General features: G+C 37.9%; 1 protein-coding gene across 4 annotated transcripts in view; it reads left to right on the forward strand.

The window, feature by feature from the left end:
* Klhl3 (kelch like family member 3) overlaps positions 1-14582 on the forward strand; it is a 113212-nt gene that overhangs the window by 73409 nt on the left and 25221 nt on the right. For all 4 annotated transcript variants that reach the window (XR_002821349.1, XM_023716533.1, XM_004632234.2 and 1 more), the window contains 2 exons: positions 4952-5068; positions 7700-7849. Coding sequence is in view for 3 of the 4 variants with exons in the window: in XM_023716533.1 (XP_023572301.1) it covers positions 4952-5068; positions 7700-7849 (267 nt within the window). In the remaining variant the exon portion in view is untranslated. The remainder of the gene's footprint in view (positions 1-4951; positions 5069-7699; positions 7850-14582) is intronic.

Consider the following 14582-nt stretch of genomic DNA (forward strand, 5'->3'; position numbering starts at 1 on the left):
TTATAGTGCAAACATGAAAAGGTTTTCTTCTAGGTTTTGGACACATGCACTATATTGTCGTCACCTACAGTCGCCCACTTGTGCAGTGCGGCACCAGGACTTTTTCTTCCTAATTATGCCTTTGTACCCACTTCTCAGTCTCTCCTCATCATTTGATTTTGTTCCTTTCTGACTGACTTCTTGCTCAATTCAAGTTGCGCCCACTTTGACTTAGTATTCATGCTGGAAATAGGACCAAGTCTTTTATATGGAAAATATCATTATTTTGTCTATATATAGAAACATACAGTTGAGAACAATTGGAATTTTTTTCTCTGATAAAGTTTTTATTTTTAACATTTGTAAATTTTATTGTTTTCCTTGTTGTCCCTTACACTTTTCTCTTCTCTATTTTGTTTTTTATTTTGAAAGTGTGAAATGTGTAGTAAAACTTGAAAGAATATCCATCTGTACATGCTTTACTGAGACTTACTAATTAACGTTTTCCTCCATTTTTTATTGTGCAGATTTAATCTTTTGTTTTGCAGAATCCTTTAAGAATAAATTACAGATATAACACAAATTGCAGATATAACCAAAGTATTTTAGAATGTACCTTATCAAAACATGGAATTTTTTTCTAACCATGAAACTATTATTATGCTAAAGAAATTTGACATCGTTACAGGAATATAGTTTAACATATAGTCATTACTCAATTTTTCTTCTTTCCCCAACATAGTGTGCATTGGTTATTGTGGATTAATCAGTTTCATTTTGGTAGATCAACTTTTCCTAACTATTTCCGCAAAGTGCTTTATAGGTGTTTGTTTTAAAGCCATAATCCCAATAAGGATGTGTGCATTCCATTTAGTTACCATATCTTGTAATCTCATTAATCTATCACAGTTTCCTTGATTTTTTTTCTCTTCTTTTGGCATTTCAGACTACTAAATTTTAAATTCTAAAAAAATTTATTAAGTTTATTGATACATTATAGCTATACATAATAATTACATTCATTATAGGAAATTTGTATCTGTACATAATTTAACTTGATTTTTTTCTTCATTCCTCCACCCTGCCTTTAACCCCTCTCTCCCTTCCTATTCACAAAAGCTTTGTTTTCTTTTCTTCCTTCTTTTCTCTTCCATTATAAGAACGCTTTGAATATTTGCTTTTGGTGAGAAAATGAGTGCAATAAGAATTGTATAGAGGTAATTATTCTATTAATGTAAATCTGAATAGATCAACATTAACTTCTCACAAATCTGCGATTTGAGACTATCGTTTAAGGAAATGTGTATGGTTATCAAATTGACCAGGGACAGATTGTGGTGGATTAATGGTCATCTTTTAAGGACCAACTGAATTGAATTAGTATGGTTCTGAGTGTGGAAGGCCCACCTGAGTATTATTGCTGATGACATAAAAGAAGAACTGGAGGGGAAGGTGGTACTGTTCATTCTCCTGGAGAAGCTTGTCATGCTGATTTTCCTGATACGAATTCTGCTGTTCTTATCATCAGAGGAGTGTAGGTCCTTGCTGTTGATGAGGATGGCTGCAGTTCTTTTCGAGGGAGCTCTGATCTTTACCTTGAACATTGTTTCCTGGCTCCAGTGCAGATCCCTCAGCCTGCTAATGTAGATCCTTCTCTCTCTGACATAAACCCTCTAGCTTCCACCACTGACTTTTAGGCTGTCCTAGTGCAGATCCTTGATATAGACTTGCATGAGCCATTATCGTGGGCTCTAGGCTCCCCCAGTTGGACTCGTGCAGGACATTGCTAGGGAATCCAGGCCCTCAGCTGGCTTTTTAGGTCTCTGGGGAGTGGACAGATCTCTTGTAATCTTCTGCATTTGACTCTTTGGATGAATATTATAAAATAATTCTATATATTATGTGTCCTGTATTAAATCTATTCCCTTGCAAACCCTGAGTACAAAGAATTGGTATTGGGAGTAGGGAAAAAAGAACACTTCACCATTGCTGGTGGGACTGTAGACTGGTGCTATCACTATGAAAATCAGTGTGGGAATGCCTCAAGAAACTAGGATTAAAGGTTCTATCTGACCCAGCTACTCATCTTCTCTTGGATTCTTCCCAAAAGAAATAAAGCATCATACAACATGGATATATTCACACCCGTGTTTACGGGGGCACTATTTGTAATAGCTAAATCTTGGAAATAGCCCAAATATCCATCAACAGATGAATGGATAAAAAATATGTGGGTTTTTAAAAAATACAATGGACTGGTACTTTTCCATAAAGAAGTATGAGCTTGTGACATTTCTATATAAATGGATACACCTTAAGTCCTTACTCCCACATGAAATAAATCAGACACAATATTTAAATATGTTCTTTCTCTAGTGTGTGAAAATCAGAGTGTATAATCTATAATAGATATTGTGAGATAGGAAGAAAATGTCGAAATGGGAAGGTGAACTAGGGAGGGTGGGAGAGGGAAAGGAAAGAAAGTAAAATATACTATTAAGTTTTGAACAATCTAGTCTAGCCTTTTGAAATATATTCCAAACACAGATATCTGATTGTTTCCTCACTTTAAGGTTCAGGTTAACAATATTGGGAAGACTGCTACCCTGAGGATACTGTATCCTTTCCATTCAATTAAAACCAGGGCAGTAAATTTGTTCAATTATTGGTTAAATTTGATTCCTTGCTTGAGGTGGTAAGTTTCAGATCTTCTTATATTAGGGTATTTTACCACCTGTATAAAGAATATGTAATCTGTGGGATGAAATTTCCTATTCCCTAGTAACTTCTTTGTTGACTGTTTAAGATAGGGTTTCACTATGTAGTCTACTCTGGCCTTGAACTCATGGTGATCTTCCTGCCTCAGCCTCCCAAGTCCTGGGATTATATGGCATGCACCACCATGCCTAGTCCCCAATAACTTGATTTTAGCATAATTGGTGGTCTTTGCTGAGTTAGTCTTATCATTCATGGTTGCAAATATTGTTTTTCTAATTCTATTATTATTTTCACATTTACTGTTTGTTTTTCTGGAACATGGGATTGAACTCAGGTCCTTGTGCTTGCCAGGCAAGCACTTATTCTACTGAGCCATCTCCCTGGCCTCTTATTTTCACATTAACTAGTTGGCATTTTTAGACAGAGAAGAGCCTTTCTTGTTCTTTTTAAGGTATTCTGTGGACTTGAGGGTTCTTTTATTTATTGTGTCATGATCCACTGCTGTATTTTTTATTGTAAGATTTCTATATTGAGGTATGGTTCACACACTGTGAAATATATAGGTATTAAGTGTATGATTTGATTCATTTTGACAAATGTATGTGCCCTGTAACACTCATTCAATTAAGATACATTTTCACAACCACAAAATTTTTTCTTTGCATCTTTACCTGATCTCTTTTCTTTCTTATTTTCTTTAATTTTTAAATTGTCCCAAATATTGACAGTGAAAGCCCATTAAGAGAGGAGGTGCTTGGGAGCACTTTCATGCTTTCTCATTCAAGGAAGGTTTCAGTCTTTCTTGTATGGAAGAATATTCTTTTATTCTTCTGGTTTTATTCTTTTTAACAGCTAAAACTAATTGTAGAGCTGTTACTTAAATTTTTTAGGGTTTTTTTTTTGAAACAAGATCTCACTATGTAGTTCAGGTTTGTGCTAAACTCAGGCTGCCCCTAAACTCATGGTGATCTTCTTGCCTCAGCCTTCAAGTACTGAGATTATAGGTATGCACTATGATAGTTTCTGGAATGCTGTGTTGTTAAGCTCTCCATCTTTTTTTTTTTTTTTTGTTGTTGTTCCAGGAATTTAACTCAGGACTTTGCACTTGCCAGGCAGGTGCTTATGCCACTGAGCTATCTCCCCAGCTCAAGCGCTCCATCTTTTAATCCTGTTATTACAGTGCTCAGCGGACATCATGGACACATGTTTTTGCACACTTACACGAGTGTTTTTGCAGGTTAGAACTCTAGAAGTGGTACTTATAGTCCTGACAGTATGGATTTTTATAGTTTTGATTGCTATTAGCAAATCCTTCCCTCACTTATTTTATATATGTATTTATTTTATGTATTTGGTACAGGGTCTCACTCCGCAGCTCAGACTCATAGTGATCCTCCTGTTTTCAGCCTTCCCAGTGCTGGGATTACGGGCATGTGCCACTGTGCCTGCACTCGGTCACTGGCTCAGCATGCCCAGCATGGCATGGGGGACTGCAATTGAACTCTAGTCCCTGCACTTGCCAAGGAAAGCACTTAGTCTGCTGAGCTTTTTTGCAGGCCTCTTCCTTCCCTTCTTAGGAAGCTGTTTATTAATTAAATTTCTACTAGTATTGCTGCTTTTCCAGCAGCCCCTCAACACTGAACTTTTCTGTCTATGTGCATGCAGCAGTACAGGGTTTGAAATTGGGGTTATCCTTGAGCAAAGCAAACATGCAAATGGCAGGCCCTCTTTTTGTCCCAAGCTCCCCACCCAGGTTTGATTTGCATAGAAATGAAATCTCAGAAGAGAGGTTAAATCCAAGACAAATTCTGTCCTTCTCTGTCATTCACTGTCGCAGTCAGTATTACATCCAGCTTGAGGCCGAGGGGATTCTTACTGTTTTCATTCTGTACTACCTGTGCATGGAGAGGAATGAGGAAGGTTGAGGGGAGAAGGGCATTATCTCCAGGAATTCTGATCTGCTTGAGTAGTCTTTTCACATTTGATTTGGTTATGGCTCTGCATTTCTACCCTCAGATAGATATTGGAACTGATTGTTATTTTAGAATAAACCATGGTGATACTGCGCTTGGTGTGGAGGGCTTGTCACTTCATGTGATTTCACCTTTCAGCCAGCTGGTAGACAAATCCTTTTTGTCTTTATTTTAAATATTGAATCTTAGGTTAGATACCTTTGTGGATAATTTGTAGTTGTTTTTTTTTTTTAAACAGATTTTCTTTCCAGGTTATTTGTAAACTTCTGCTTTCTTCATAGGTATTTGAAGCTGTGATTTCATGGATCAATTATGAGAAAGACACCCGTTTGGAGCACATGGCCAAACTGATGGAACACGTCCGACTTCCTCTCTTGCCTAGGGACTACTTAGTCCAGGTGAGTACTTGTCTTCCGCTCGGTCCTCCAGGAGCAGCAGTGGCAATCCTAGCCATGTGGTGTGATCGAGGAGTTTAGTGGATCTTCTGCGGGGCAGAGGGCATGCCCACTGGGCTAAGTGTGAGGTTTGGCAATGGAAATTTGAAGAACATAGGTTTGAGATCAAGATTCTGAAGTTTCGGTTTCAGCTTTGCTACTTATTAACCTTGAGCTCTCACTTGAGCTCAGTGTCCTCTCTTCTAGATCAGATGGTACAATAGAGCCAGCAAGACTGTGTTGGGGAGTTGTGAGTGTGCATTCCAGGTGTTTAGCATGGGGGCTGACATTCCAAATGCTCAGTGCAAATCAGTGTCTTTTCTTGTGGGGTAACAAAGCAGGAAGGGTCATTCTCACAGTGTTTCTGTGCTTCCTTTTTGCTAGTTTTTAGGCAACTTGAAGCCCAAGTCAGGACTGTAAAAGCCAGCCCCTCACAGGTGGTTAGAATATATACTATTTCTACTTCCTCTAGGAAAGGCAAGAAAAATAAAGAATTATGGGGTGCCCTTATGGTGCCATGTTTTCTCACCAATCATGATAATAAGTCTTTGAAGCAAAGATTATAACCCTCTTTTCATAACTTGGGGCTCGAAGGTGTGGAGTTTGTGACAGAACTGGGCTCACCATGTAGTGTAAGGGAGAAGTCAGGGTTCAGACCCATATCAGCCTGGCTCTGAAGCTGCCACCTTTGATACTCTCTGTACTGTCTATTCATTACTTGGTTTGTTTGTATAGTAAATGTCATTAGACACTGTTACAAGCAGACAGAAAATGAGCCTTAAAATATGCAAAATGAATGAAACAGACATTGTGCCAGTCCTTAGTTGTCCGAGAGGTCTCTAGAAGGAAGGTGTGATGCAGGGTTAAGAGAGGCGGTGGCAGCCCTGCTCCTGTTATTCCTTGCCAATTTAACCCTTAAAATCTTAGTTTTCTCATCAAGCTAAAAATAGTACTGAGGGGCTGGGGACAGAGCTCAGCAGTCTAAGTGCCTGCCTGGCAAGCACAAGGACCTGGGTTTGATTCCAAGTACTGCATGCTTGCCACTGAAACAGTGTGGTGACACATACCTGTAATCCTAGTGCTGTTGTAATCCTAGCGCTGGGGAGGCTGAGACAGGAGGATCATTACAAGTCCGAGCTGTGTAGTGAGACCCTGTATCAAATAAATAAATAAATTGTAACAAATAACATAACAACTGACTTAATAGGATTTTGTGGGGGTGGGGGTGGGGAAAGTACAAAGTGAGATAATGCAGAAAATTTTATTAGTGTTCAGTGAATGCTAGTTGATATTACTGTTGTGGTTAGCTTTATGCCATCATATTCTTCTGAATATATGTAAAGTGACACCGTTGGCCATGGGCCTAACGGGTAAGTGAACTGGTCCTTGAAGATCTGCACCCTAGCCTCCACAAGGGTTGTGGGATGCTCTCTGTCTTTACAGGCTCTGCAAGCAACCTTGGACAGCACTACTGCCACCTTGTGGCCCCATTTCCTCCCTGTGGAAAAGATCCCTTAAGCACACACTTGGGAGTTCCCAGTGTTGCTGTCAAACCTCCTGCTGTCCGTGGGGAACTGAGCTGGGGTGGGATGGGTGTTTGTCTTCCAGCACAGTCCCACTTCTATAGGGAACAGAGCAGCCAGGGGGCCAAAGGCAGCTAAAGAGGCCTTGGAGACCTTTGTTTACAGCCTCCATCGGGTGCCACAACTGAAACTTCACGAGGACATTACAGAAGTAGCTTCTGGGTTATGGTGGCAAAGTGGTGTTTGGTCTGGAAAGGAAAGTCAGCAGTAATGGCACGAGCATTGTCACATGAGAAACTCTTTATTAAAACGTGCTTTGCTCAGGCCTTTCAGGGTGCACACCTCTGGGAGAGGATGTTCATTAGCATTCATTTGACCTTGAATATCAAGCAAGTATGACCTCTGGGGAACAGCTAGTCCCGTATGTACAGGAGGAGGGGAGGAAGAGGAAACCCTGGGCAGTCACTGTCTGACTTCTGGGCTTCCCAACAGCTAACATTTGTCAGGCTTCTAGTAAACATTTTAAAATGCTGCTCTGACTATATAGCATACTATATTGTGATGAACTATATGTTCACATAAACTTTGTAATTTTGACCCTTTTTAAGTATGTGATTCAGTAACATTACTTGCATTCATAATGTTGCACAACTGTCACTGTGTCAATTTCCAAAACTTCTCATGCTCCTAACTGAAGCTTAGCCCCTGTCAGAGACAACTACTTGTGCTTTGTTTTATATAAACTCATTAAAGCCCCAAGACCGAACAGAACTAGTGAGGTTGTAGATACTTTCAAAGTACCCATTTTAAACATAAGGAAACTAAGCATCCAAGATGTTAAATGCCGGTGCTGGGATTTGAGTCTGTCTGATAGCAAAGCTTGATCACTTAGCCCTTGATATCCAGAAGGTGAGCACCAAGTTACAATGCTGCGGACCCTTCCCTGGGTTGGGTCTGAGAGGATGTGGCAGGGGAGGGAGTGAGAATTCAGGGAATGAGCCAGCGAAGGGTCAGAGCTCAGGAAGCACGGCTGAGCACTGCTTCCGGATCACCTATGGGTTGTTACCTCCAGACAGTGGAAGAAGAAGCTTTGATAAAGAATAACAACACCTGTAAGGACTTCCTCATTGAGGCCATGAAATACCATCTGCTCCCACTGGATCAGAGGCTCCTAATTAAGAACCCGAGGACCAAGCCCAGGACTCCAGTGAGCCTGCCTAAGGTAAGCCCCAGGCCAGTTCCTGCCGTGGTTGAGACTGTGCTATGGGAAGGAACATGGCCTTCCGCTGTCCCTGCTCTTTCCTCACCCATGGCTGCCCTGTATCTTGGTTGCATCTATAATACAGGAGATAGAATCTGCTCATTCCTTTTGAATCTGCTTGTTTCTCTTCTTCTGGGGCCTTCCTTTCCTTAGAGTTTTCAGGTAACCTCCAGTGTCACCAGGCAAATAGAGAATAACCCAGCTCTTCCCCTCCTCCTCATTTCACACCATAAAGTAGAGGAATGTCTTCACTTAGTGACTGATGGCCGTAACTGTCTCAGTTCTAGCTTACCCTTTGAGTCTGTCTCCAGTAAATCTTTCTACAACCCTAGTATCCTGATGTCTGTGGGGAGATTCCAGTCAACCTAGGAGAGAGGGTGGGAGGAGAGAGGTGCGTCGTGTTGAAGATGCAGTAGGCAGTACCAGGAAATTGCTGCTGTAATTTGGCCCTTGCTTTGTCCTTTCCCTCTCTCCAGCTGGCTGTCACCCTCCTTGCCTGCCACTTCGAAGAAGGTTTCACAGGATAGAGAATCATATTGTCATCTGAGACTAGCTGCAGTGCTTCTCTGAGGATTGCAGTTTTTTCTTTTCCTTCTGCTCCATGACCCTGGAAGATAGTGGTAGTGATGTGACAAATGTCACAAATGTCCTAGGTAATAATAACAGGAACCAATTTTTATTAAGGGCTTTTTATGTGCCAAGCCTTTAGCTGATGGTGACACACGCATTTCTTATTCAAACTTCTCCACAACCCTAAAAGGTAGAAGCAATTATTACCCTAAGTCTACAAAGGAGGAGATTGCTTGCTACACCCTGATAGGCTTTTTGTTTTGCTTTGTTTTGTCAAAATGTTACATTGAGAGCTCTTCATATTTTTCAAAATCAAAATAACTTAACTTTCATTAATTAAAGAAATATGGGGGCCATGGAGATGGTTCAGTAGAATAAATTCTTGCCTGGCAAGTGCAAGGGCCTGAGTTCAATTCCCGGTTCCGCAAAAAAAAAAAAAAAAGAAAAAGAAAAAAAATCTAGAAATATGTGCTCACTGCAGATTTTTTTTTTTTCAGAACCAGGGATTGAACTCAGGCCCTTGCGCTTGCCAGAGAAGCAGTTATTCCACTGAGCCATCTCCCTGACCCTCACTGTAGATTTTTGAAAGGACACTGCAAATTAGAAATGAAATAAAAGTCACTTGAAACCCCTCCCATAGACAGCTACTTTACCACTTGGGTGAGTTTTCCTTCAGACAGATATATTTCCATATAATTTTTTGTAAATAGGCAAAGATGTACACTTTAATTTTTATTTTTTTGCATGGCTAACATATTTATTTTTTTCAATAATTTTACTGAGAAACAAATAACAATGAGACAGTTTCAAAACTGATTAGTAGGACAATTTCAATAATTAATACATTGCACATTGTTGTCTTCTTAGTGGTTATTCATAGTACAAGATGCAGACATGAGATGTACACTTTTAGATAAATGAGATCTTGGTATACTTACTGAAATATTTTCCTCCCACTCAACTAACTATGTGCTTCAGCTATGCTCTTGATGATATCAGTAATGGTGAAATCAGCATGTAAATTGTACAGGGTACACGATAGTACTGTATTTAATTGTATGTCTGTACCAATTTGTACTTAATTGTCCTCACTGATGTACCTTGCAGTACTTTCCCTTTTTTGTTATCATAAATATTTCTGTGTCAAATATTCTTTATAAAATGATGTCTTGTTTTAGTTTGCATTCCTTTAATTGTGAGTGAGATTAATATTAGTTTTCTATGATTGATGGTGTTTGTATTTCTTTTTGAGTAAATTCTCTGTGGCTTTTGGCCATCTTTCTTTTGGATTTTGTTTTTATAGATAGTTTTTGAGGGCATTTTTACAGTAAGATCAGGTCTTTGTATGTATCTCAAGTATTTTTTTCTTAATTTTCATTTTGACTCTGAATTTGTTATAATATTTTCTTCCAAACAGTGCCTTGTCTTTTTAATTTCTTAGCTGTATCTTTAGAATAGCACACTTTTTATTTTGAGCTTTTAAGACTTTAAAAAACTGACAGTAAAAATTGTGTATGTATGTATATATAGCATGTATAAGAAGATGATTTGAAATATGTATACATTGTGAAAAAGCTAAATTAAGCTAATTAACATGTATTCCCTCACACATTTAACTTTTTGGTGTGGAGAGAACACTTAAAATTTGCTTTTTAAATGATTTCAATAATAAATATGTCATTATTAACTATAGTCATTGTGTTATAAAATAGAGCTCTTGAACTTATTCTTCCTATCAAACTGAAATTTTGTATACTTTGATCAACAGCTCTGCAGACCTCTTCCCTTTCCCTTAGCCCCAGTAGTCATCATAGTGCTTTCTTTCTTTCTTTTTTTTAAATTCAATTTTATTTTATTTTGAAGAGTAAAAAGAAGCAAAAACAAATAGGAAAAAAACCAGAAACAGGATAACATACAACAATACATTTGTTACAGATTTTCAAAACAGGAATAGCTAATTAGCAGTGGTTGGTTTTATCATCAAATCTGTTGCTCAGATTAACAGATGTAGTTATGTAATATTGGAGAAATAGTTGAATATTGCCCTTGTTTTCAAGAAATCTTAAGTTTTTTCCTTGTATTTTTTAAAAAGAGTTTATTTTAAAGAGAATATAATAATTAATAAGACAGAAACAGTACACATTTAGAAGACCAAGATGAGAGGTATTCAACCATGGGTTTTGTATTACACATCGCTGTCCTTGATGTAGTTGCTTAGATCACAGATATCAGCATGCAGAGTTAGTCAAGGTGAAAATTCTAAACATTAACTCCTATTTTCAAAAGCTGATGGAAATGATTATTAGTACAGTCATCTCAGCCATCCTAGCCATCCTGTATATATACTTGCATGTTTTTCCCCCCTTTTCTTTTTTCCAATCTTTTTTCCTTTCTCTCCTCTTCCTTGTTTGATCCTTAAGTTCATTTTTTTTTTTTTCTGTTTTACTATATCTATTATACCTTTCAGGTTTTATTTATTCTCTGAGGTTCTTACACTAGGGATACAATATGATATTTACTAATGGGGGTCTGATTTATTTCACTTATGAGTGTAGTTTCTAGTTTGCATCCACTTACTGATAAAGGCTTTGAATTTGTCTTTCTTGTTTTTTTGCGGAACAAGGGATTGAACTCAGGCCCTTGTGCTTGCAAGGCAAGTGCTTATGTGGAATAAGCTTATGTAGAATGAGCTATCTCCCCAGCCCCAAAGTTTTTCTTTTTTTAAATGTGTCTTTCTTTATAGCTGAGTAGGATTCCATTGGATAAAAATATCACATCTTTTTCATCCATTCTTCAGATGACAATTGGTTGTTTCCAAGAGTTGGCTACATCATAGCACTTTCTCAATCCATAAGTTTAGTTTTTTTAGATTCTGCATATTAAGAGAGATCAGGCAGTATTTATCTCTTTGTGACTACCTTGTTTTCACTTAGTATTCTGTCCTTATGGTTTAACCAAGTTGCAAACAAAAAGATTTTCTTCTTTTTAAAAAAGGCTGAATACCATTCCACTGTGTATATCTACATTTTTTTTTTTTTTACCTCTTTTTTCATTGATGGGCACAGGCTGATGCTGTATATTAGGTATTGTGAATAAGGCTGCAGAGGAGACAGGACCAGGTTTTTGGTACACTGATTTAAGGTCCTTTGGATGTATACCCAGTGGTGGGATTGTTGGATCAGATGGTAGTCTTATTTTTAATTTTTTTGAGGAACTTCCAAATTCTTTTCCCGAATGGCTGTGTGTACTTAGAAGAATGACAGTTTTCAATTTTGTTCTGCTATGTTTTATATTGTCTCATCTAAAAAAATCTTTGCCTAACCTAAAGTCACAACGTTTTCTCCTGTACTACTTTGGGTAGCTTTAGGTTTTATATTTAGTTCTATAATCTACTCTGGAAATTGAAAAAAAAAATATGATCCAAGAAGTAAAGATCAAGTTTCATTTATTTTACATGTGGACATGCAGCTGTCCTCTACCATTTATAGGAAAGATTCTTCTTTTCCCTTAAATTGCCTTGCCATTTTTGTTATAAATAACAGCTATATGTGTTGGATATATTTCTAGATTCTGTTCTATTCCATATGTCTGTCTGTCTTTATAGCAATACCATGTTGCTTTGTAGTAAGACTTGAAATAGTACAAGTTATCCAGTTTTGTTCTTTGTGGTTGTTTTACTAGTCTAGGCCCTTTGAATTTCATTCAGTGTGTTTATTTCTATAAAAACATTGTGGGAATGTTGATTAGTGTTGTATTCAACCTATAGATTAATTAGAAGAATTTCTATCTTAATACTAAATCTTCTGATTTATGAACACAGTATACATTTCCACTTATTCATGTCATCTTTAATTTCCCTCAGTGTTTCTTCATAGTTGTCCACATATAGGTCTTGCATGTCGTTTGTCAGATTTATCCATAAATATTACATAGCTTTTGATACAATAGTAAATGTTTTCTTTTTAAATTCTAAATTTAGTAGCTCATTGCTCATTTGTAGCAATTTGGTGAGAAGGGCCATTCAGTGGGGAAGGAAAAGTCAGGTTGGTGATGACTTCATTGGTTTCTGATCCATAGGGACAGTAGTTCCAGGAGATAACTGCTTTCCCTGGCCTGATAGTTTGGACAGATATTTAGGCCTTTCTTCTAGAGTGTTACCTCCCCCACCAACTGGGGGCTCCATGACAGCAGGCATTGCTCATCTGTGTCTTTGGCTCCCAGCCCAGATCCTGGCAATAGTAAATATTTTCATGAATGAAAAAGATACATTTTTAAGGTAGTAACCTTATGGAGATTTAGTATTGCCCATTTATGTTAGCCTCCTTTTTCCCACGACACTTTCAGTATCCACACATATTTTTTGCATGTTGTGATGACAAGTCATGTCCTACTTTATAAGCTCCTTTGATCACTAATGTAGGTTGACCCTAGCATAGTTTGGGTCAGTGCAAGAAGTCATCTAGCACAGAATGAGTCCAGTTGTGATACTTGGAGGATTAGAAGAATTATGAGGTGTTTAAATTAAGCAAACAAACAATATTCCTCCCCTAGAACTCAGCTATAAACCATTATGAATGAGCAATAAACTATGGTGAATGCTTTAATCCATTAATATATTAATTCACTCATCCAGCATACTTCCATAAAAAAGCTACTGCTTTCCAGGCACTTGGGTAGATGACAGGACTACAGAAGCTCACGTGAGTTGGTTCCTTATTCCAAGGGCATCCTAGACTGAAGGGAGAGAAGACAGATGTGAAAAGACAGTTTCAGTGCAGCATATAAGTACCGTGATGGGGAAAGGGCAAGGCACATTTGTGCATGAAGAGGGATAAGGAAAAACTATCCTAGGCCTGAACTGAGTCTTCAAGGTCAAATGCAGATTGTGAGTGTGCATCCAGAAACTGGCTTAGATTACACGAGAGAGCACCAGCTCACACTACCTGTTGGCTTCTCAGAGTAATGTGCACTTTGCATATTGTTTCTTCCTGGGTTATTGTCCTTTTCACCAAAAACATCTGTGATGATATGGTACTACTATTTAAATTTCATTTACGGAGCAGTTTCTTGCTTTGTGTTTTAGGATAAATTCTATTTTTTAAAAAAATTATTTTTATTGAGAAATAAATATGAATGAGACAGTTTCACAGCTGATTAATATGACAGTTTTGATAATCAGTACACTGTACATTGTTATCTTCTTAGTGGCTATCCATAGTACAAGAAGCAGACAGGATATTTCTGTCAAACACTGTTAGTACACCTCTTTTTAAAATTGAATTAAGTGAAAGTAGCTATAAATTTATCCTATTTTGTATCTATAAATACAAAATGATCTTTCCTTTGTATCCTTTTTTTTTTGTCCTGTCAGAGGTGAATATTCTATTGGCATCTAAATACTATAGGTGTTTGAATTCAACTAAACAATCTAACACTGTCTAGCAGTCTATAATATTAGTGGGTTATCCTCAGAAGTTATTGACTTGAGCCTTTTACAGCTCATTGTACAGGGTAAATTCTAAATACAACCTATCTTATTTTCTCTTCATAAGGAGTCTAGAAACTCTATTGGAGAAAACTGAGATTCAGTGAAATGGAGTGACTTGCCTGGGGTTTTACAGCTGTGAGGTACCAGTGTAAAGACTTGCACCACATCCACCAGCTTTGATGTCTAGGGTTTAAGTCCTGCACAGTACTAATCCTCACAATGGTGATAATGGAGGATCTCAGTTACTGAGCATGGATCATGTGCCCAACACTAAACTAAGTGATTTATATTTATTATCTGATAGGATTTTCTTAAGTACACTTATCCCCATTTTATAGATAGCATAATTGGATTGTAGGTTGTATTATGTCACCTACTCATGTATTCATTACCTCTTTACATTGCAGATTACCCTAACCTTGGTGGATTAACACAACAAATATTTTATTTCACTGTCTGTGAGTCCACTACATCTACAGTGATGTAGCTGGGTTCTTCCGGCTCTGCCTCTCTCATAAAGTCAAATTATTGGTCAGGACTGCAGTCACCTGAAGTCTTATTTCAGAGGACTCAGTTCTAAGCTTGCTCCCCTGGCTATTTGCCGGCCAACCACAGTTTCTTGCTGCCTGGGCCTGA

The sequence above is a fragment of the Octodon degus genome, unplaced genomic scaffold (assembly GCF_000260255.1).
Source record: "Octodon degus isolate 3935 unplaced genomic scaffold, OctDeg1.0 scaffold00048, whole genome shotgun sequence".
NCBI lineage: Eukaryota > Metazoa > Chordata > Mammalia > Rodentia > Octodontidae > Octodon > Octodon degus.